The sequence below is a fragment of the Antennarius striatus genome, chromosome 15 (assembly GCF_040054535.1).
Source record: "Antennarius striatus isolate MH-2024 chromosome 15, ASM4005453v1, whole genome shotgun sequence".
Classification (NCBI taxonomy): Eukaryota; Metazoa; Chordata; class Actinopteri; order Lophiiformes; family Antennariidae; genus Antennarius; species Antennarius striatus.
In genome coordinates, this window is record NC_090790.1 from 14,760,887 (window position 1) to 14,784,838 (window position 23,952).

Here is a 23,952-nt window from a genome sequence, read left to right on the forward strand (position 1 = left end):
ATTTTACACATCATTCATCGATTGCTTCTTTTATTTTTGATCTAACCAAACAGACATTGAAATTAAAAGCGCCCTACGGCGTTTGCCCTGTTATTGTTATAGTTCATGGTTGTGTTGGTCCCGCCCACTCTGCACTCTGATTGGCTACTACTTTCTGGTCTGAGTAGATGATTGGCTAATTTCCCTTCCTGTGTGTTTCAACGGAGTTGAAGAGTAAAGGAAGGAGTCAGGCTAAAGGATGTGTTTTAATGGATAAATCTGACTGCAAACGACAGTTCAACCGACTAATTTCACCATGAGGAGAGTCACACTGTTCGTTAACGGAACTTCGTCCAATGGGAAGGTGATTTATGGAAGAAAAGACGGCGAAATGTTAGCGTTCATGTCTGCATCTGTGCTAAACTACAATAGCTAGCTTATCATGTTAGCTAATGTTAGCGGGTAATGCTGGACGCGCTGTTGGCTGAACAGGTGTGTGTTGTCGGTGTGATCACACAGGTGGTGGCCGTGTACGGCTCCATGGAGGATCTACTGTCTGTGGCCAGTTCCAAACTGGGGATAAGAGCCTCTAGCGTCTATAACGGGAACGGCGGCCTGATAGACGACATGACGCTGATCAGGTTGGACCGAACCCGGTTTATCTCCACCATCACTGCAGTAAATGTCCAGTTTGTTCCAATCTGTCTGTTCCTGCAGAGACGATGACGTGCTGTACATATCAGAGGAGAACTCGTTTGATGGTAAGTCTATGATGAAAGGAAAAGTGTCAGTAGATGTGGAGATATTCTAATCTAAATGGACTCCGTAACTGAATCTATGTCTGTGCAGATCCTCTGGAGGACTTCAGCAGCTCTGAAAAGGCTCAGACTCACACTGACTGGCTGACACTGAATGTTGGCGGACGCTGCTTCACCACAACTAGGTAAATGTGACCCTCGCTGTTGGCAGGATAGAGTGTGTAAGTCTGCTAAAAGCAAAGCTCAGCTGTTTGTGTTTGTTTCTTCAGGAGCACGCTGGTCAGTAAGGAGCCGGAGAGCATGCTGGCTCACATGTTTAGAGAGAAAGGTGAAGCCCCCGATGACCTCCAGTGATGTTTTGATTGGATTTTGATGTTAACGTTGTGTCTGCCGTTTCAGATGTTTGGGGAAACAAGCAGGACTCTCAGGGGGCGTACCTGATCGATCGCAGCCCAGACTACTTTGAGCCCATTCTGAATTATCTGAGACACGGACAGCTCATCATCAACGAGGGCATCAACCCTCTGGGTATGACAGCTGACACTGAGAGGGAAGACGAGCTGCCAGGTGACAGGTCTGCTCATCTTCATCTGTTCCTCTATAGGTGTGCTGGAAGAGGCTCGTTTCTTTGGGATTGAGGAGCTTGCCGAACAGCTGGAGTCCCTCATAAAGGTGAGTGAATACATGTCGTCCCACACGTCAGGGGTCCGACTACGGGTGTAGGAGCCAGAGACTAATGGGGCCATCTAGTAGCTGTTTCCAACTGAAGGTTCTGGAGTCTCACAATTTTATCTAAAGCCAATGTTTAGAGGTCTGGGGCTGAAACCATCGACACCACGTATGCCAAAATCAAGGCCTGGGGACCAAATGTGGCCCCTCACATAATATTATGTGGCCCTTGAGAGCATGAAAGGTCAGAGTGTCAAAATAGGTCAAAAATGTGCTTTGACCAAAAACGTCATTCCCCACAATGCAGTAATTAAGTCCATTTTAACTTTGAAAAAAACATTTAGAACAAAGCTAATGTCCTAACTTGTGTTTGACGTTATTTGTCTTTATTCGCTTGGATAGTTTGATCCTTGATTGATGGAGTTCTGTGGGTTTCATAACTTGACAAATTAAAAGGATTTATGTAATAACAGAGCAACAAGCAAACATTTCTTTTCTGTGCAACTGTAATGTTTGTTATTTGAATAAGTTATTTAACATTAAGGAGTAGTTACATTTATTTTATATTCCTTTGAGTTACATTTAGTTACATTTATAAGTTACATCTTGCCCTTTGAGGACAGCTGATGTAGCATCCCTGAATTCTCCACCTAGAAGCCCAGGTCTGCGGCTCAGAGCTGGGTGTGGCTAAAAAACATATATATATACCTGTATATGTTTCGACCACATGTTTTGTTCTTCAGTCCTCTCAGCCTCCTGATGACCACTCACCCCTTACCCGCAAGGAGTTCATCAGGTTCCTGTTGGCCACAACCACCAAGTCTGAGCTGCGGTGTCAGGTACCAAACATCAGCAGTTCCTGATAAAACAAGACCCCCCCCCCCTCATCTCTTCTACATGCACTTATGTTTTTGTTGTTTTTTTTTTATCTGAAGGGTCTGAACTTTAATGGAGCGGATCTGTCACGTCTGGATCTGCGCTACATCAACTTTAAGATGGCCAACCTGAGAGGAGCAAACCTGAGCCACGCCAACCTGAGTGGGGCCAACCTGGAGCGAGCCGACCTGTCCATGGCGTGTCTCGATGTGAGTGCCGCTTTCACGTTGGAGGACATGTAATGAGGTTTAACGTCTTTAAGTGAGTTGCGTGTTGGTGTGTGTCCATTTCAGGCCGCCAACCTGCAGGGGGTGAAGATGCTGTGCACCAACGCCGAAGGAGCGTCGCTCAGAGGATGTAACTTTGAAGATCCAGCGGGAATCAAAGCCAACCTGGAAGGTGAAGCAGCCAATCACATTCCTCTTACAGGTACACACACCTGAGCAAGTGGATTCTATGTTAAGCTCGTGTGTGTGTGTGTGTGTGTGTGTGTGTGTGTGTGTGTGTGTGTGTGTGTGTGCAGGAGCCAACCTGAAGGGTGTGGACATGGAGGGGAGTCAGATGACGGGGATCAACCTGAGGGTCGCAACGCTAAAAAATGCCAAACTGAAGAATTGTAATCTGAGAGGAGCCACACTGGCGGGCACGGATCTGGAGGTGACAACACACGCGCACACACATTCTTAATTAAAATCTGAATCTCTATTTTATTTGGGTGTCTTGTGTTTCCTCCAGAACTGTGACTTATCGGGGTGTGACCTTCAGGAGGCGAACCTGAGGGGCTCCAACGTGAAGGGAGCCATCTTTGAGGAGATGCTGACGCCGCTGCACATGTCCCAGAGCGTTCGCTGAATCTTCCAGCTTGTGTTTTAGTCCCACTGAAGAGGGGGAGTGTCGTGTTTCACGATCAAGCAAGTCAGATGCTGTCTTATTTTTCATGTGCACCTGAATGCAACCTGAATTTCTGGATACTTGAAAAGAGAGAAAAATGTGTGTCTCCAAAAAAAAATCCTTACAAAGATTTTAGACATCAGGATGAACCTGTTATGTTGGAAATGTTCAGCCAAAAATACGAATCCCGTCTCCCCCATGTTGCCGAAAATGGAATGTCTTATTTTGAAAAGCAATTGTGGAGTTTCACGTGAAAAGCATGCAGCATTTCACTGTTAACGCTGAGATGGAAAAGGCAGGTTTGAGTTTGTCTTCTTTAAAACGTCCTGATCCTGATCCTGGATCAGGATCAGGATTGTTATCATAAGTGACTCCTAGCAGGATCAACTCTCGTCTCTCTGATGACCAATGAATGCCAAATGTTTTTTTCCTATCAAGCAAACGTGTAAATATGTCTTCAATGGAAGCAGCTTTTTAATGCCATTTGTTCAAGTGTTTCTCCTTTAAGGAGCAGAAACAACACAAAATGTTAGTGTTTCATCTAGAAACAGATCGACTGAATGTCTTCAATGGATCATTTACTATCTTTGTGACATTCGTTAACCTTTTTTTCTGTTTTCATCCATTTAAAGAATTTTCAAGCACATTTTAATTGAATGCATTAGATCCAAAACCAGAGTCATTTTTCCAGCAGCGCTCATTAAGCTTTAAAGTAAAAGGAAATAATTCAACACTTAAATGTTCAGTTTTGAAAGAAAAGGTCCAGCTTGTGTCTTTTTATTGTTTACTTTTTAAATTCATTTTTTTAGTGGTACTTTTTTGTAGTTAACGTATCGTCATCATCATCCTCTTTGTTCTCCCCTGCTGCTGGTGAAAAAGACGTTTCCAGTTTAATTTTTGACCAGGTGTTGTTTTTTTTTTAATCTGTTTTTATAATATGATTGTGTCATTACTATTGAACCTCTGACAGGTGTTTCCTTAAATCCGTCCAGTTTTTGGAGGAAAACTGCCTTTTTAAGTAGTGAAATATAAAACTAGATTGTACAAATTTATGTCATTATTATATAACAGGATGAGAACTATTTCATTTAAGCAGGGACCTTATCTACGTTCTGCTCACTTAACTTTTTATACGCGTCGTTAGGGCCTTCCTGTGTCGACAGGAACAACATGGGTTTGTGTAAATGTCGCGTCCTGCTGAACGGTGGTGTGTTTGTTTGTTTTTATGTAGCTTTAACTCACTGGTGTTAAATGAACAGTTCGTGTTATCACCTCATCCCAGCCCTGATGGAAAATCTCCCAGACACCCACTGAACATTTCTGGAGCTTCACAGCAAACAGCTGAAGAAGATGATGATTTCTTTAACTTTAAAAGAATCCTGCAAGCAGCTACTTTGATGGTAAACATTTTAAAAATGTTAATGTACTCCGAGTCTCCAGAAGAGATTTGAACAGATGTTACTTTCACTAATTTTTAAGTGGAAAATGTTTGTGGCGAAAGCACCAGTGAAGATTCTAGGATGTAACTGACATCTTTCCAAACTAGTTTTGTACCTCCTTGAAATGTTTCTTGCATCATACATAATAATTTTGGTTTAAGAAGCTAAAGACTACATTACATTTTTAGCTTAACTGTTCCTTTAACAGGCATTACATCATATATTGGTGTGTAACGTAAAGGTGCTTGAACTGTCTGATCTGCTGAATTATTTTATTCTATTTAATAAATGTTTTTCTTTGAACTTTCCTTTTTCTCGTTGCTTTCACTTCCTTACCTTCTTTTGGAGCAGGTCCTGATAGAGATGCGTATCTAAGACGTGTGTTTTGCTCCCTGTAACATCCATCGTTTTAATGCTGATGTCTTCTCTCTTTAATCGGCTTCCTGTTTCTGTCTGAATTTATACTTTGATAAAGGAATTTATAGTCTGTGTATTCAATAGCAAACAGTTAATTCCAACTGTATGGGCAAATTTAAATTTTCTGAATTTTATTCTGACTGACGCGCTTCTATTAAAGGAGGGTGTTGTACACCGATGATCCGACAGGGGGCAGTGTTGCCCCAATGTTGGTGACCAGCGTCATAAAATGAAAATTGGTACACCGTGTTCATGAGAGTATTTTCCTGTAGTTCTGAACATAGAGGAGAACAAGCTGTGGAGACTATTTTCAGAGTTTGTTTAATTCAGCATCAACAACCAGTCAAATATAGAACAATTCCTCCAGATGTGGATCCGGACCTCGAACCTCTAGCATCCTGTTTGCTTCTTCCATAGATGTTGGTCTGTCTCCAGGCTACATCTGGATTATTTCTGACACATGTTCTGTCTTTATGGTAAAAACATGACCGTGTAAAAACACCTGTGGACCTGAGCCTTCCATTATGAGAACATGATGCTGTTCTGTTCTCTGTGTTTACGAAGGAAATGATGCTGTGGGTGGAAGGTCTTGATTGGTGGGTTTGTAGTCTTGAGGCAACAACGGGTCCAGTTCTAGTTAAATACATGCCTGGTACCAGTTGGTCCATGAAAATAGGCTATAACAGGTTTTGTTTTCACCTGTTTCTATTTGTTCATTGTTGGTTTGTCAACATGATTACTCACAAAAATAAAGGATGAATTTTCGTGAAATGCTGCAGTGGGTTGCCTATTTAACTGAAATATTCCACTCCGTTAGTTGTCCTCAGATTTAGTACCCATTTAAGAACTAGAACCCATAATCTGCAAGAGATTTAAAGAAATCCAGGAAGCATCTTTTCAGGGTTTGTCCTATATGATCTCTTTTCACAAAGCTTGAGAATAAAATTGAGCCTCAGAAAGCTGCTAGAAAATGTCCACAAAACTTCAAAGGATTAAAGCAAATGTCTCAGATTATCATTTGGTTCCCACCAAATGATAATCTTCTTAAACCAAATGATTTAGCTTCTTAAACCAAATGTTGTAAAAGGTCCTTTTTTAGTGACGAGAACACTGTAAAAATGTGTTTGCAGACACTTTCACAAGGTGTTTTTGTTCTCATTCATCATAGCAATCCATCATTTTAGGGTTAAATGGGAAAAAAACCTTAACAGATTTTGTTTTCTTTCACAACATAGGGCGGCAGTAGCTCACCGGAGGGTGGCCGGTTTAAGTCCCATGTGAACCTGACAACTGCAGTGGACAAATAATTCCCCCTAGGGTGGACTAATAAAGTTGATTTTTATTTCTTCATCCAAAAGTCCTCTGGCTTATCTACAGTTATTCTTGCAGCCTGCATCAATTTCATGTTGTGTTTTCAACCATCCACCATCAGCTGGTCGTGGCCCGTCTGGTTTAAGACGTTCTGGCAGCTGCTGAACAAGACACTCCCTCATGCAGTGTGTGTGTGTGTCAAAGGAGACAGGTGGGTGTATTTTCTGAGACAGGAGTGTGTTGCTTCACTTCATGCTTGGAAGAAGTAATAAAATGCAAGCCTGTGGGCTGGAAGTTTTTGTGTTGATGTGGCTGGTTTCTGCACACCTCCTCAACCTGAGTGCTGATTACAGTTTGAGTTTCAGAGGTTGTGCTGCTGGAATAAAGGCTTTCTATGCAGGAAGTTTCAAACCAGCAAAATGCACAACCAGAATCAAAAATATGTGCAAAAACAGACAGCTGACAAACTATTTTTAACATTTAATCAAATCACATGCTCATCTGAAATTGCATGTTTGCTACCCGACACATTTCTCAGTCAGAGTCAAGTATTTTCAAAGTTATTAAAAAACAAAGTTCTCCGTATTTCCTGAGCCGCGAAACTCACCACATAAAACATCATACTGCTTTATATTAAAGCATTATTGCAGCAGTCTCCAAAATAACTCAAAAATAAGTAGACTTCATGCAGCTCGTGGTGATTAACTCAAGTCTTCAGATGATCCCAAAAATGAAATGAAACGGCATCGTTTCCATTGAACAAATTAAAAAGATCATATTAAAGAAAACACATTATCACACTCAATCTCTTGAATTCTTGAATCTTAATTGTAGCCACTATTCTTAAAGCATGAACTGTAAACCCCAGCTGATGACTGTCCGATGGTTTGAATGCATCGCACAACAGTAAAAAAGACATGTTTCACCACGAGTTGCTGAGATAAAGATAGAGAGATTAAGGTTACGTCCATTGTTTCTTGGGCATGCTGACTCCTGAAATTGTAGACTAAACTTAGAGAAATGTTATGGAATTTAATTTTTGGGAAATGTTGAAATATAGAATATCAAGAATAGAAGGGATATTGCATGCAGTACTCTTTATCCCCCACCAAGGCTCAGCGGCCCCTTCAAGGGCCACAGCCTCCATGGAGTTACGTCTGTTTGTAGAAAACACCTGTAAAAGAATCTCTCACCATCAGAACATAGATCTCCATCCATCTATAGGTATATATTAGGAAAGCAGTTGGTTCAGCATTTTCTTTTTTTCTTCCCAAATTATAACCATCTCCTCCTCTCTGAATAAAGAGATCCAATCGATTCTCTGGATCTAGTCCAGATTCCATTGGTTCTTTCTCTGGGACTGTGTCAGTTCTGCCACCCAGTTTCATGGAGCTCTGTTCAATATTTCAAGTGTAACTGCTAAAACTGTAAAAAACAAAAACAAAAAAATACAAAAACAGCAACAAAAGGATGCAGTGTTTGAAACAATGGATGTGTATCCACTCCTCGACTCATTCATATTTCAGGAGCCCTGTGGTTTTGTGTCCTGCGGTTTTGCGTAACCCTCCTAACAAACATACAACAAACCAGCACAACTGATTCTGAGCAGAGGAAGTTTCAAATGTCATTACAAGAAAAAAAAAGTGTTGTCAAAGTACAAATTCAATTTTCTTTTTTGCTGGAAGATATCAAACATTTATAGATAGGTTTGTGTATGAGTTCAGTGTGTGTGTATGTGTGTGTGTGTGTGTGTGTGTGTGTGTGTGTGTGTGTGTGTGTGTGTGTGTGTGTGTGAGAGAGAGAGAGAGAGAGAGAGAGAGAGAGAGAGAGAGAGAGAGAGAGAGAGAGTTGGTGCAGGTGTGTTCTCTCATAAATCGGGTCTTGTCCATCCCTCATGCTATTTTCATGGGCTTCACAATAAGGATTTGTTTGGTCACACTGGTTGGTTGTGGAGGTCATTCAGGTGTTGTGAGGTCAGAGGCAGTTAGGAGTTAACTTCAGCAACAAGTGAAGGAACAAAACCAGCAAATAAGAAAGAAAAGAAAAGCCAACATCCTGCCTAATATGAGCTTCGTCCAGCTAAAGTTTTAAAATTGATAGAGTGCATTTAAAATTGGCTGGTTTAAGGTTTTTTTTTTCTTTTTCTGTTTAGCTATTTTTAAAGGAACAACCTTTTTTTAAACATAACCTTTAGGGACTAAAATTCAGGATCTTTCAATTCCCTCTTGAACTGTCCAGGACTTTCTCTTTCCGTGACACTGACATGATTTCCTGTTCATGATCGCTTAGTTGACATAAATAACGGGTCACATAACACATTCATCTGAAGCTCTAATGAATTCTGTTGCTCACCACTTCCAGAAAGCTCTGTGCACTAATGATACCTCTATTAAATGTTAAGAGATGGATGCTATTCTGGACATTTGAATGAATTTACAGCTCCATCCTTTATGTGAGTGGGTGTGGATGTGTGTGGGATGTGGGTTTCTTAGCTCAGCGGGGAAACATTTTTTTAGGCCAAATAAAGAGCATCCCATGTGAAGCCCACATTCCTGAGTCTGTGGTTTGTGTCTGTTTAATGGAGGGAGGAGGCTGCATGCGTGAAGATCCTCTCAGGATGGACTCACATGCTTTCTGTTTAGTCTTTCCTTCTTTTACAGGTATATTAGTTTAACTGACAGCTGCATGTGGCAGCTGCAGAATCACTCATTCTTGCTAACCTCATGCTAATCCATTGCAACTCAGGGTGGGGTTCAACACTGAATGTTGAATCACGCCACCTTGTGGTTGGAGTGGTTCAGCTGTCAAAGTCGGGTGGGGTTAAATGTTAATGCTGTTGGGTTTGAACCAACAACACATTCACAGTTCATAAAATGAACGATCTCCCATTACTGGACTAATAATATAGTGTGAAGAAATAAAACTGAAGTTGCACTTTATGGTAACAGAAAAGATTATGGGCTATCATCCACTCTAGCTACGTTAATTATGAATATATATGAATGCAGCTCCCTAAGTTTACAGCTAGTATCCATTTAATCAATATTAAACTAATTAAACCACATTCTTCAGATGTTTCTTATTACAATACGAACAATCTAATAATATAATTTATATTCAGGTATCAGTCACAGACAGACGGCGATTATTTATTACAGTATCAGTAACCTTGCAGAGTGAAGCTGAAAATTCTTCATATACTTTCACCAACGATTAATGAAAGTTCAACAGAACTTCACTACAAATGTCTGTCACCTATTTGAATGGAAGCATTCAGGATGGAACCATTTGGAGTTTCTGTTCCGCCTTGAAACCACTAAAAACTCTGACCAGCTTCACAACAACCTTCCTGCAGCTGCAGCCTCAGTGACCTCGCCCACATGTACAAACATATGAGCAGCATGCGCGCGCTTTACAAGTGAATTACAGGCAATGAAAGAACACATTATCACACTCAAGGTTATAAAACTCTGTCCAGGTCTGTAAACACCTCCTGTTTCGCTCACATCATCATCCTGGCCAGACCGGGTTGTTAGAGAGCAGACGAGTGGAGTGGACGTGTTGGTTAGATTACACACTCATTACTGAAAGCCTGCAGCATCCTGTTTGTCAGCGCTGACAAAGACACAGGAAAGTATATGATATTTAGATTTCACTCTAAATTTACTAAATGGTTTGTGGGTTTTCCAGCTGAAGTGGACCTCAAACCTATCAGTCATTTCTGAGGAAGCTCATGTGCTTAAAACAATTAAATGTACTCATCTTTATGATGAGAAAAGCAGCTGTATTTACATCTTGAGGGAGGTTTTGGTGACTAGGAATGTGTTTTTTATTGGCCTGGGATGTCCTGGCTTTGCTTTGGTCTGTCAGAGTCTGGGGTTTGGCTCTGGCTCCAGGTCTGGGTGGATCCAGACAGCTCCTACAGTGTGGTTTAACAGGGTCAGTGGTTAGAGTCGGGGCTGGGGCCACTGCTGTAGCTTTCACAGAAACATCTGCTCCTGAAGGACTGGCCGAAATAATGACGAGAAGACTGGAAGACATTAGGAGCTGAAACACACCGGCATAGCAAATAAACAAAGGGAAATGTTTGATCTGCAGCACTGTCAGATCGAACAAACTGACTGTGAATGGTGCATCCAAGGGATAAAGGTGAAGGTCATGACCTTTTGCGGGAGGACATCTGCAGATCAGCTCTTTGAGTGATTCTGCAGACAGAAGGTGTTGTGTGAAGAAACTGCAGGTGTCAATACTGCATGTTGAAGTGCTGATGGTAAACCACAATGCTGCTTGAAGAAAAGTCGAATTAGACTGATAAAGTATGAAAACGATGAAATATTAATGACAAAGGAAAACTGCAGAAAACTGATGAAATATGAATAATGAGGGAAATACCAAGCTTATGAAAAAGCTGACACTAAACCACAATGCGGGCTGAAAAAGCTGAATCACTAAACGATACTAATGATGAGAAACACATGGAGTTACTAAAAATGATCAGAAAGAAAACAAATGGTTGAAATACAATGAATTGTGTGTAAAATATTTAAATGTCATGACGCTTGCATCCTGGTACCAGCAGGTGCCAGTATATCTATTTCAATCTCATGGTGAACAACCATGAGATTGAGACAACTTCTTTTCAGGATTTCAGAAGCTTCATACAGTGTCAGGTTTTTCATTCACCTGTGGTCACACATTAAACAGCCATTGCTCCTTTCTGTGTTTTTATTCCTCCGTAAATCATTTGCAGAAATTGACTCGATGAGCTGCAGAATACCGAGACCACAGACGTGTAAAGACAACACTTAATAAACATAAAACAATAAAAACACTCACTGGTAAATTATTTCCTTCTGTTGTGTTTTTATAAATAGATATTTAATTGGATTGCTTACTTTTTATTTGCACACATCGCATGAAACATTAAGTTATTAGTCAGTTTAATTCTATTTCTGCAAACAACACTTCTACTGAAAAACATATTACAAAATGTCTTTTATTTACTTTGTAAATTCATTTTTTATTCAATATTGCAAAATTATTTCCCTGGAACTTAAAATAATTAAAGAATTTGGGTCAAATGATCTGTTCGGAACTTGTCCTGGAACAAATAAGTACCACATCTACTGAGAGCTGACATTATTCTCTAATTTTTTTTTCTTACTTCTAGAAGAAGAAATGAAATAAAAGTGACTAAAATGCCCTCAGACCCTGGAATTTCGGATGATCTGCTGTGGGAGCGTGAACAGAGAGAACTCTTGAATGGAAACACATCCTGGCTGAACTCAGTCTGATGCTCTCATGGAGCTAAAAGATGCTTGTGGCTGTTGGCCTCCACTCCTTCAAAACAGAGACGGTCGTGTAGAAGCGCTGAGCAAATCCAAACACCAGTTCATCAGCTGGGTGTGGTGTTGTGTGTGAGCTAAACACCACATCCACTCAGTTATCTATGGGATGGGGGGCTCATTCAGTACATTGTCCTGCTTCTTTCCTTTATGGGGAGACATTTGGTTGAATTCTTTATTTATTTATCCTGAGAAGAATATATCTGTTAGAACTGAACCAATGTGTTCTCAGCATTCAACAAGCCTGTTGAATGACAGCTGTGTTTTGGTTCAAACAGTCTGGTTTCATGTAGATTTAATTTTATTACATGGTTTTAGACAAAATAAATATTTTTCATCCAAATTTATTCACAAACATGCTTCAAACAAACAAATGTCAGATGCTGTCTTTCACATGGACTTTTTCGGGTCAATGGATTGCTTCTTGCTGCTACACAACCCTCCACCTGTGACATTCATTTGTTAATACACTATCAACCCCCATAGGCACATTGTCTTGCAAAACTTTAACAGAAACATTTTTCCACACCTCTTTGAAAAAAATGGCCATATGTAAGCATTAGAACCAACCACATTGGCTAATTTTACCTCTAAAGAGTAAGCCCTCCAGAATTTCTCTTGGTTGTCCCATGATCTTGTCATTTCATTGTTACGATCGATGGTTCAGGCTGTGACCCAACCTTTTAACTGGTTATCTTCTAGGAATTTCATTAAAGCCAGTCTGGGAGTGTAATTGATCTCAAATTTATATTACAAAATTTTTCATTTAATTTCATTTCCAGTGTATGCCTCTACAGGAGTTTCCCAATAGACTCTACAGTATACTGATGAAATTTCACCATTGTTAAAGTTTAAGCTAGACGGGTAAAGTGGGTGGAAAAAGTCAAACCCTCCTTTAGTAGCTTTGACACCCATTGGAACCTTATAGTAGAGATGAACAGACAAAGAAGCAGAGAGGACAGGCAGAGGAGGGCTGAGGACAGAGGACAGTGGGCCAGTAAAACAGAATATATTCTGGTTGTTGCAGGACAGGTTGTTGGTGTGGGAAATGTGTGGAGATTTCCTTACCTGTGTTACAAGAACGGTGGAGGTGAGTAGAGTGTAATCATTATTTGTATTTCATGCAGTGACATAAGGGCAACACTGGTTTTAATAAAAGATTTCACTGAATGAACCTGTAATTGACATCAAACACTTGTTTAGGTGCATTTCTGGTACCATATGGTGTGTTTGCCTTGTTGTTTGGGATACCTCTGTTCCTACTGGAGTCCTCCATTGGTCAGTACACCCAGGAAGGATTTGCAACCTGCTGGACAAAGTTATGTCCACTGGCACAAGGTCAGTCACTGTGTGTTGAGATGAAGATCATTGTTTGTGGCTATGCACACGTAGGATGGCTTTGAGGCCCAGTAAAAAGTCCTAAGGAACGGTTGCTGTTCTAGTGCCTCCCTTTTACGTTATTGTATATTTGTGTGCAAAATATTATACAAATGTAAAGCAGCATTTCAGCCCAGCAGATAATGACTCCCAAACCTCTCAACCCAGTGACAAATATATCACTTGGTCCCTGGCACAAGTTACATGTGCGTCTATATGTGTTTTTATTGCTTGTGGATACACATTCCTTTAAATGAAGTACCTGTTGGTAGCCCAAATACCATTCTTCTTGAAAGTTGGCTGGTTTCCCCAAATGCCTCAAAGGGAAGTTCACCAAATCATTATATCCACACGGACAGGAGATTTCCATTTTTAAATCCTATAAAAAGTTAGTAAAATATTTGTTTTTCCAGGAACTGGATACGGACAACTTATTATCAGAATGTTTGACTGCAGCTACATCTTAATTCAAGCCTGGGCTCTCTTCTACCTGATATTCTCCTTCAGCTCCCAGCTTCCCTGGGTCATCTGTGAGAATTCCTGGAATACAGGTAAACAGGATACAGACTTAACTTTCGAGCAAAAAACGTGTTTTAGTATTATCATATGTTTAATTTTCCACATTTTGCTCACTACAACTTTTTTTTGTTCACTTAACCAGCTAACTGTTTCAGTCTTCAGACTTTGAAATCAAACTCAGCAAATCAAACCGTTCTGGAGAACTCCACTTCTGCTGCTGTTGAATTCCTCGAGTAAGTTTTAAGCAATCTCGATTGATTAATATTGATATTCAAATGATTTCATACCTGCGGTAGCTTTTACATAGTAGAGGTGCTCTATTGAAAATCACTGGATTCAGACAGTGATCTGTTTCACGTCAAAATATAAAGAATTCCCAAAACATTTCATTAAATGTCTCCCCAGACGGCGGGTGTTGGGAATGTCTGGAGGCATTGAGGAGCTGGGCAGTGTGAGGTGGGAGCTGGCCTTGTGTCTTCTGGCCTGCTGGACGTTCTGTTACTTCAGTGTCTGGAAAAGTGTCAGATCTTCTGGAAAGGTTCAGTGGAAACATTTTCAAGCTTGTTCATCCTTTATACCTAATGAATATTACAGTTGTATTCCTATTTATTTCAGGTAGCATACGTCACAGCCACGTTCCCCTATGTGATGCTCGTCATTCTGCTCATAAGAGGAGCCACTCTACCTGGTGCTCTGGATGGGATCTACTACTACCTGTATCCAGACATAAACCGCCTGGCTAACTTTGAGGTGGACTGTTTAACTGCTTCTGAGAATCAATTAAATCATTTAAATTTAAGGATGATTCCTTGAAGAATTGTTCAATGTCATTGTAGCAAATTTCCACCAGGATTTGCTCACCACCATGCCGAGACTCATTTGTATTTCTTGTGCTATAAATATGCATACATCCATACATCCATTCCAAATTATTTTTCTGTCAAGATTTACATTCTCCCATGTATCATTTTCAGCATTGATACCTTTACAAAGGGACAATTCTTGCAGCTTCTATAAATGAATAACAAGGAACAAGTGTTGAGTTATTCTAGATTTATTTGTTGAAAGTCCAGAAATGTGTTGTGAACTACAAAACTTCACCAAACTCTGGAGTGGATAGATACTGATTCACTTTTCATTTCTGGATGAAGCATTCTTTTAATTTATATAATGTTAGGTTTAGTCATCGTACTTGATTGTTTGGTTTGGTCTACTGACTATTTTTAAGGTGCTTTATGGGGCAGAATCCTCCAACTCCATAGAATGAACCTTGATAATATAGCCCTATCATGTCTTAATAAATCCCCCTGATTAGGACTGTTATTTATACTGACACCTCCGAATTCAAGAGAAGCTGAATTAGGACTCTGATATCAAAACCATCTTTTTTTACATTCTTACATTGCAGGTCTGGGCAGATGCGGGATCTCAAATAATGTTTTCCTACAGTTTGACTACAGGGACACTAACTGTCCTGGGCAGCTATAACGTCTACAACAACAACTGTTACAGGTAAGGATAACTCAGTTAAAGCAACTGCTTTAAATTTTTCAAAGAATCAAATCACAATTTGCCTCAGAGGGATTTACAAACTGTACATGGTAAAACCCTTTACCCGTCTACCCTGAAAATTAGTGAGGAAAATTGCCACAAAAACCCTAACAGGAAAAAAAAAATGAGGAAAAACCTCTGGGAGAACCATCGTGATCATATCATGAAGTTACTTGAAAATTCTGAAAACAGTGAATTTGACTTAATTCCATTAAACTGAGGGATTGCGTCTTTGATCTCAGTCCTCTGGCCACAACCCAGAGTACATGACTATACAGGGTTGTAAATTAATGTAAATCATCACATGTCATACCAAACAAGAGATATCCATCAATCTCTGGCAAAGAACGATGGCCTCAGTCTTGGAGGTACTGACTCTAATGGCAGCTGATTCACTCTTGCCATAAATTAGTCTGCTGCATGTTCTACTTTTTGGGTTAATGCCATACTTTAATTTTTAATTCTGACATTACCAAATAACAAACTCTTGTCACCCTGACCGCACCTTGAGATACTTTCTATAAATATTGTAAAAAGGAGTGACTTAGGATAGCCTAGCCTATCCCATAACCGTGGAGGGTCATTGTAGGACCACAGACAACCTGTGGTTGTCATCATATGGTCTGTCTTGGGCAATTGAACTAGGCGACGCCCATCCCTCTCCAGGTAGGATGAAGTTTAACATCATACCCAAGACGGTGACTCAGGATATAATTGGTGAAGTCCAAGATTCTTCTCCTTCTCCTATTTTGACACGAGTCTTTTGTATGATGAGTCCATGTCTTTCTGTGACCTCCAGAGACTCTTTTTGGCTTTGTCTGCTGAACAGTGGGACCAGTTTTGTTGCTGGGTTTGTCATCTTCTCTGTCCTCGGGTTCATGGCTCATTCACAGGGTGTGACCGTCGACACAGTGGTTGATTCAGGTATACTTTACGAAGACATGCTGCTCAGGAACAAAGACTGTTCACCTTCTTGATCATTTCCTGTCCACAGGTCCAGGTTTAGCCTTCATAGCTTACCCTCAGGCAACAGCTCTGATGCCGTTGCCGCAGTTCTGGACTGTCTGTTTTTTCCTGATGCTCCTTTTCCTCAGTGTTGACACACATGTAAGGCATATCATTTCATGTTAATTGTGTGTTCATGATTAAGGCATCCATAAAAATAATTGTTGTCTCACTCTCCTTCATCCCCAGTTTGTGTCATTCGAATGTTTAATCACCACAATAATGGACTTGTTTCCAAAGTTGTTTCGTACAAAAGGAAGGCATGAAATCTTTGTTTTATGCATGTGTTTGGTCTTTTTCATCATACAACTGATCCTGGTCACTGAAGTGAGTAAGATAATTCCATAAAAGTGCAGTAAATTAATTATTGTCAGTTTCTCTCAATCAAATCTCCTCCTGCTACAGGGAGGGATTTACATTTTCCAGCTTATTGATTATTATGGGACCACCAGAGTTTGTCAGTATTTCATGGCTTTATCTGAGTGTGTGGCACTGTCCTGGGGATTTGGTGAGAAATTAAATGTTACACAAAGTCATAGAATGATTATAAATGCTGCTGATTGGAGTGGTTCCTTTATTTTCATTAAATATCTTTTGGTAGACTTTTGTCGAATACTCCATAAGACTACACTATGCTACTACTACTACTACTACTACTACTACTACTACTACTACTACTACTAATAATAATAATAATAATAATAATAGTATAATAAAATGTGTATGACTCATATTAACAGGTGTTGATCGTTTTATGAACATCATTGAGGACATGACAGGACAGAAACCAAATGTTTTCTTCAAACTGTGTTGGAAATACATCGTTCCTGTGGTGTCGCTGGTGAGTCAGACAGACTTTCAATGACCAGATAATTGTATTGCTCTGATAATAAGAGTAAAGGCTCAGTTACACTTCCTCTCTGTATAAAAATACATGTCATTTTCAACCGCTGCATCATTCATTTGTTAATTTTTTTCATTCATTCATTTACTTTCTTGAAGATGAGCCAATCAGTAATCGTCCCGTGTTCAGCTGTTTATCCTCCTGGGGTGCACCCTGGATGAGGTGCCAGCTCAATGCAGGACCACATAAAAGACAAACAACCACTCACACTCACACTTGTGGACAATTTGATGTGATCATTTCATAAACTGCACAGAAAGGAATCAAACTGGATTCTTCTTGTGAGGCAATAGTGCAACCCATGGCGACACTTTGAACATTATAGAGGGATGGATGGATGGATGGATGGATCATCATCCATCATTATGATTGTCTTGTTATCATACTCATCTTCATCTTCTCGAAGACAAGACAAATTATAGCTGAGCCAAAAACCTATTATGAATTTGGTTATTTGGTCATAATATGACCAAATACTGAGCAGCACTTATTCCATCATGCCAGCAGTGAGTTCAACTCCTCCCTCACGGATTTACTTCACAGATTTCCTTCATCCTGTACCTGGTTGAATACAAGCATCTTAAGTTTAATAACTGGTACATTTACCCTGACTGGGCGTACGGAGTTGGGTTGACCATGATGCTGTCGTCTGTTCTCATGGTGCCACTGTGGGCGATTGGGAAGAAGTTTGAGTCAAGACACATGTCCCAAAAGGTGCGTGCATGAAGACTTTTTGAATTTGCAAAGCATTGGGAATAATTTTATAACGAACACTAGTTCGCCCCAAAAAAGTGGCATTTCAAAGGCCAAAAAAGGTCACACAGATTCAAATACACAAAAACAGGGTATTTGGGTTTAAAACTAATTATTTTAAAATACAGAAAAGAGGGAAGAAAAGAACATGATGAGTGTTTATCACAGCAGCCAGGGCAGGAGAGGGGAAACATTCCTAAAATAAAACACCATCCGAACACTATTCAGCTGTTGTTTCACCAGTTACACATCTCACTAATAGGCATTGCTCCATACTCCTGCTTTGTTTATCGTATGACTGGAACATGAGGAGACCAGACACACCACCAGCATTGCCAAACTATTGCCAAATACCACAAACAAAGCAGCCAGATTGAAAAGGAGGGGGAAAAAATGACATCTGAAGTGCTGAAAACTGAACTGAGAACTGCACTGGAGGATCTCCAATTTCATCCACCCAGACCTATTTGCTGAACCATAACAAGGCAAACTGAGCAATGGTTGGAGTTGATGTAATCATCTGAGATGAAAATGGGAAGGTCATGAGAAACATGGGGGCCTAAGTGGTGAGGTTAAAATTGGATGAAGGGGTAAAAGACTTTGGAAGCAATGACTTGCCTCAAAACTACATTACAGGGTTGCAGTGCAACAAATAGGGTTGCACAAGTAATGCGTGTGATGCACTGAGGTAGATGAAGAAACGGCTCAAGATGACAGTCAGCAGTGACCACGTGCTTGAGAGAATGTGATTCTGCTTTGAGCAATAATGTAGTTCAGCAGTGTCCTGATGGATGAGTCAGCAGTGGTTTGAGGATGATGCAGTTACTCGGGAGGATTTATTTGGTATAGCGAGCACTAAAGACAGGAAGACCAACTTTTGAAATGCATTTATTTATTCAGCAATATTTTTGTGTTTGTTCCTATTACCCAGCATTTTGCTGCCCTTTGTCACCATGCTGAAGATCCCATCATGCAGAGGAGAATAATGGGAGAGAGGGAAACATCTGTTCAATTGACAACATCTGCAAGAACAACTTAGTCTGACTTGCAAAGTCAGACCTGCAGCCTATCTCAGCTGAGGCTGAGGCAGGTTACACCCTGGACAGATCACCATACAGGACCATAATTCTGTAACTGTTGATATCCCTCAGGAAGTAAATAACTCCTTCTTTTCTCACCTGTTTCTGGGCTTTCTTGAGATGGAAGCCCATGGAAGACTTTTTATTACATGATACCAACATGACTTTGAATTTGGAATGTAAATCAAATAGGTGGTTTAGATAGTGTGTGATCTGAGTTACACCTAAAATACGACTGTCCAGTGTAAATAGTCATTTTCACATGTGAAATCAAATTGAATAAATTAAATATTACAATACTATGTACGTTGTATATTCAAAAGTATGTTGCAATCATGGAAAGGAAATATATCAGAATGATGACAGGTTCCATAGAGGGTATCCCCATAAAAATTGGATGAAGGCTTTCCTCCACCCTGGTTTAAAAGGGACTAAATGTCAGCTTCAGTTCCAGTTGTTCCTCCTTCCCTCTGTATTTCTCCTCTCAACTCTCACCTCATCAGCCCGACTCCATTCACCTGTTAGCACAAGCTCATCCTATCCAGCCCTGCATCTAATCCACTCCCGCTTGCTCACACCTTACCAGACTGTTCTACTGCTTCATGCAAGACTTTCCAACATTGTTTTCCTGTCCGATCTCTCATTATGGACTCTGCCTGTCCACAACCTGCTCTACTGACCTGTCTGACCCTTCGGTCTCTGACCCACGTTCTCTGGCATCAGTCTGCTCCCCTGGCTGTGAGTCTTCTTCTTGGCCCCCATTCACCCTCCACCAGCTCCCAAACAATGCTTCTGCGTCTCCGGACTGCTCCTCTGTTGTAATGCTTCTGGGTCCAAACCACACCTGTTACACCAAAAGTCACTGGACAGTTGACTCCATGGCCATTTCATAGGTAGGTGTGAGCAAAACCTTCATTACCAATTAAGCTCATTGATTAAGCCTGGAGTTGATTTGAGGTGTGGTTCTTGCATTAGGAAAATTTGCTGTCAAGACAGCTTTGAGTCAAACAATCTCTCCATGCAAGTGAAACAAGCTGTGAAAGCAGAAAAAAAGTAATCAGAAAAGTTACAATATTAGGAGTTGAAGATCTACAGTTTGGTACATCCTGAGAAAGAAAAGTCTTGATGAACTCAGCAAGGCAGAAAGACCTGGATGTCCATGGAAGCCAACAGCAGTGGATGATTACAGGATTATTTTCATGTTAAAGAGAAACTATTTCCACCAAATTAAAAACACTTGGAGGAAGGAGTGTCATTGTCTAAGTCTACCATAAAGAGAAAACTGCATAGGAGTAAACAGACAATTCGTGGTGCAAGTCACTCATAAGCCTCAGGAATACAAAGGTTAAAATGACTGCTGAAAAACAAAGAACACTCTTTGGACAGATGGAAACAAAATCACCCAGCACCAGAATGACACAGGTATGACACAACTCATGATTGATACCACATCATCTGTAAAGCATGTGTGATGGCTTGGGGATGCATGTCTGCTAGTGGCACTGGGTCACTGGGGTTTATTGATGATGTAACACAGAGCACAAGCAGCTGGATGAAGATACCGAGGACTTTAGTAATGCAAAGAGGTAGAATAATCTTAAATAGCCAAGTCAGTGTGCATGCATTTCACCTGTCAAAGACTAAACTTCAGAAGCACTAAGCAGGAAGAACCCTAGCGTCTAGTAATGTCCATAAGTTCAAGACTTCAGGCAGTCATTGAAAGCAAGAAGTTTTCAACCAAATATTGGAAATGAACATTTTCAGTTATTTGATTTAACGTATTACTTTTGAGCCCTTAAAATTAAGGGGTTGTGGTTAAAAAATGTTTTCGTTCCTGCCATTTTTATGCATTTTTATTGTTCACCCCACTGAATTAAAGCTGAATGTCTATATTTAACTATATCTGAGTTGTTTCATTTAAAATCCATTGATACTGTACAAAACCAAAATTAGACAAGCTTTGGTCAATTTCTATCTACTTGAAAAATAAAAGCACCAAAAACTTGTGATTAATTATCACATAGTTTGACGCAATAAACATTTATATTTGCTTCATTCAATAGTCTGATTAAATTATTTCTGACATACAATTGTGCATCTATATAGTACATTAGTGTTTTTCTTGTTTTGCGTTAGTTAAACTAAACAAGTGGGTGCAATTCGTTCCATTATTACAGATCACAGGTTGTGGAAGGTGATTCTTTGTTGAATACTCACTTGTATCTTTTATTGAACTAGGTAACTGTCATTTAAGTTGGATTCTCACTTAAAAAATGAGAAATCGTTGAAGAATGGCACCTATGTTTCTTTTTTTATGTTTTGGAATAAAATTTAAAGAAACTTATTTTAACTTAAGTTTTAATTAAAGACGATCTGAATTATTCTGTATTTGCAATAGGTTTTAATACAAAAATACTACTTCATACCGCATCAGCAGTAAACCACAGCAAAATTCTTCCGAGGTCCTTAACAGCATGACTGTTGATCATGCTTGCACAAGTGGACAACTTCACACATTTTTTGGCTTGCTTTGTTGTAAGTTAAAACATTAGTCACACTGGTGTATTTTTTGGTTCACTAAATGTTCTAACCATGGTGTGCTGGCATTGCGCCTGGAGTGTCCCCTGTCTCTCACCCTGTAAGTCTGCTGGGATAGGCTCCAGGAACCCTGTGATCTGCAAAAGAAAACAGCGGTTCAGAAGATGAATGAATAAATGTTCTACAAAACCAATAACGGAGCAAATTCCACATGCTGCCCCGGTGTACATGTAATACTTACTTGATGGGCCACTATGAAACAAAAAAGGTTCAAAGATGCATGAACTTGAAACTGGTAGACCTGACTTTGCTTCTCTCCATCTGCCTAGCTCTACATTTAAGCCCATAGCAAAGGTGATCCTCTACTTACCAAAGAAACATCAAATTTCAAGAAATGGATACTTAACCATCCAAAGTTTATGAAGTCCTGTACCCATTAATGCGTCAATGTTTCCGTCAGCTTTGGTCCTCTACGTAAGTTTAGAGCCTTGATGACAATCTCAAACCACTGCAGTTTCTGCTACTCTAATAACTAATATTTGAAATTGTGAGTTCTGTATTGGAATTTGGTAAATGGTGGTTTTCCTCTGAATAAGAAGAACATAACATCAAACTGAATCAGTGCAGTTTCAGGACTATTCACTTCAATTGGACTGCATGGACGGTTTCTTTTCATTGCCTTGAAACTCAACAGTCATTGAATAATTCACTGTTGAGTTGCAGCGGACGAGCCTTGGCCAGCCTGCATGCTGGGCTTGCTGGGCTTTTGAAGATTGAAGGATAAAAGGCTGAATCCCTTTTTAATTGACAACTATTTTGAGATACATACCATCACTTGAGCATTGGGAACCCATTGTGGATTAAACAAGTGAAGTCACAAAACAAAATGCAACCAACTCCTTGGAATTTTAGTCTCCTCATCTACAAGAAAATGGATGGATTTCTCACACTGAAAATAAAGTACACTCACAGTACTGTGTTTCCGTGTTATAATTTAACATGAGTTTAACATTTACTTGTTCGAATTTAATATCACCCAAATTTCATTATTCACAGCCTATGTACTTCAGTCCTTTTGACTGGCAGTAATAAGAAGTTGTTGGTAGGGGTGGGGTTTGCTCAACAGCACCTTGACGATACTTAGGTCATCTGGTAGCTCTCTACACACAAGTTTACACTATTTCTCTGTGGATCTCACTGCTCTGGCAACCTAAGGAGAGTCACCAACAGATTAAGGTAGCACTGCCCCTAAATTCCATTGCTGCCCCTTATATCTATATCTTAAAATCACTTTGTTTCTAAATATTTTTATAAAGCTATTACTAATGAATTATATGATTTTCTACAAAACAGTTTGTGTGAGGATTTCTCTAGTAGTCGTATTGTGACCTTCACTTTTCATTAGATGAAGGACAATACTCTGTGTTCATCTTATTAGTCATGTCTCTGGACAATTAAGCTTTCCATTAATCTTTTTTATTTTTTTTCTAACATGTCATTGCAGATCTTGTCTCATTTGCAGTCAGCTCATTCCCTTCACCTGCCTTCTCTCCACGTACAGTACCTGCAGCCACTGCCCAATCTGCCGTCACACTTCTTATACCCGGTTCAGCCTTCTACCAGATTGTTTAGTGTTCGCCCTGACCTTCCAGCCTTAATATCCTTCCTATTATCCTGATTATGCGTTAGACTCTGCCTGTTTTCATGGACCCTGCCTGCTGCCTACCCATTGTCTGATTTGTCTGCTTGCTTTTGGATTGCTGAGTGCGTATGACCAAGCCTAGTTCCTAGATTCTGCCCGTTCACCTGTCGTTTGTTTAATTCATCTGCTTGTTGGACCGATGACCCGATACCTGACCCCTGCCTGACCGATTAAACCCTCTTTGAGACTTGACTCGCCTGCTTCCGTATCGTGCTTTTGGGTTCCCCCTGCCAGTCGTGTTCGAGTTGTGACATCTTTGAGGTGAACTGGACACCACTGCTGACATTATACATGGTATGTTTAGGTTAGAGAACGGGGAAACATAATAAATATCATCATGCTGATGATGCACAATTGTACTTATCAATTAAAACCGGATAAAAATAAACTGTCCATCCATCCATCCATCAAGTTCCATTTTCTTCCTCTTATCCAATATTAGACTGTGTAGGCAGCAGACTAATTGCAGTATTACAGCCATCCATCTACTCTGCAACATGGTCTCAGCTTAAAAAGTTGTTTAAAAATTGTATTGGTTGAGAAAGAATTTACTGCAACTGGATACGATTAGGGAGAAAAACAGACCTAAGAGAAAAGCCTGCCTGCAAACATCTGGAGGTCAGTCCTTTAAAGAGCAAGATACAGCCAGTGTAAACATCATGTAGCCACCATATTGTGGATCCAATGCCAACAGTGACAGAAAGGCCAGAGACTGTATACTGTACGATGTCCTGGTCTGTCCTGCTCCAACAGGGGTATCTGGACTCTTCACCAGTTAGTCAGAACTGAAGAAAACTCTGGTTTGAAAGGTAAAATGTCCAACCAACCTAAACAAGTCC

General features: G+C 40.1%; 2 protein-coding genes across 2 annotated transcripts; both read left to right on the forward strand.

Moving 5' to 3' along the window:
- The first annotated feature begins 184 nt into the window (after nucleotides 1-184).
- On the forward strand, nucleotides 185-4,920 carry LOC137608321 (BTB/POZ domain-containing protein KCTD9-like). Its single transcript, XM_068334607.1, has 12 exons — nucleotides 185-343; nucleotides 499-620; nucleotides 697-740; nucleotides 829-922; nucleotides 1,007-1,065; nucleotides 1,137-1,265; nucleotides 1,342-1,409; nucleotides 2,150-2,245; nucleotides 2,342-2,491; nucleotides 2,576-2,681; nucleotides 2,806-2,939; nucleotides 3,018-4,920. The coding sequence occupies exons 1-12, from the start codon at nucleotides 296-298 to the stop codon at nucleotides 3,132-3,134; spliced, it is 1,167 nt and encodes a 388-aa protein (XP_068190708.1). The 5' UTR covers nucleotides 185-295; the 3' UTR covers nucleotides 3,135-4,920.
- A 7,698-nt stretch (nucleotides 4,921-12,618) lies between these two features.
- LOC137608861 (sodium- and chloride-dependent GABA transporter 3-like) lies at nucleotides 12,619-20,703 on the forward strand. The gene is made up of 14 exons (XM_068335451.1): nucleotides 12,619-12,775; nucleotides 12,889-13,023; nucleotides 13,476-13,613; nucleotides 13,724-13,814; nucleotides 13,987-14,119; nucleotides 14,197-14,331; nucleotides 14,990-15,093; nucleotides 15,932-16,056; nucleotides 16,127-16,239; nucleotides 16,327-16,464; nucleotides 16,543-16,645; nucleotides 16,878-16,978; nucleotides 17,585-17,755; nucleotides 18,726-20,703. Exons 1-14 carry the CDS (start codon nucleotides 12,619-12,621, stop codon nucleotides 18,831-18,833), a joined length of 1,752 nt encoding a protein of 583 aa, XP_068191552.1. The 3' UTR covers nucleotides 18,834-20,703.
- The last annotated feature ends 3,249 nt before the right edge of the window (nucleotides 20,704-23,952 follow it).

Bases quoted from the DNA above. Each gene is read 5' to 3' on its own strand.
- LOC137608861 (XM_068335451.1), top strand. From the start codon at position 12,619: ATGAACAGACAAAGAAGCAGAGAGGACAGGCAGAGGAGGGCTGAGGAC. The intron at 13,815-13,986 runs GTAAGTTTTAAG...ATGTCTCCCCAG, and splicing joins GCTGCTGTTGAATTCCTCGA to ACGGCGGGTGTTGGGAATGT. The intron at 16,057-16,126 runs GTATACTTTACG...TCCTGTCCACAG, and splicing joins CGACACAGTGGTTGATTCAG to GTCCAGGTTTAGCCTTCATA.
- LOC137608321 (XM_068334607.1), top strand. From the start codon at position 296: ATGAGGAGAGTCACACTGTTCGTTAACGGAACTTCGTCCAATGGGAAG. The intron at 621-696 runs GTTGGACCGAAC...CTGTTCCTGCAG, and splicing joins GACGACATGACGCTGATCAG to AGACGATGACGTGCTGTACA. The intron at 1,410-2,149 runs GTGAGTGAATAC...TTTGTTCTTCAG, and splicing joins AGCTGGAGTCCCTCATAAAG to TCCTCTCAGCCTCCTGATGA.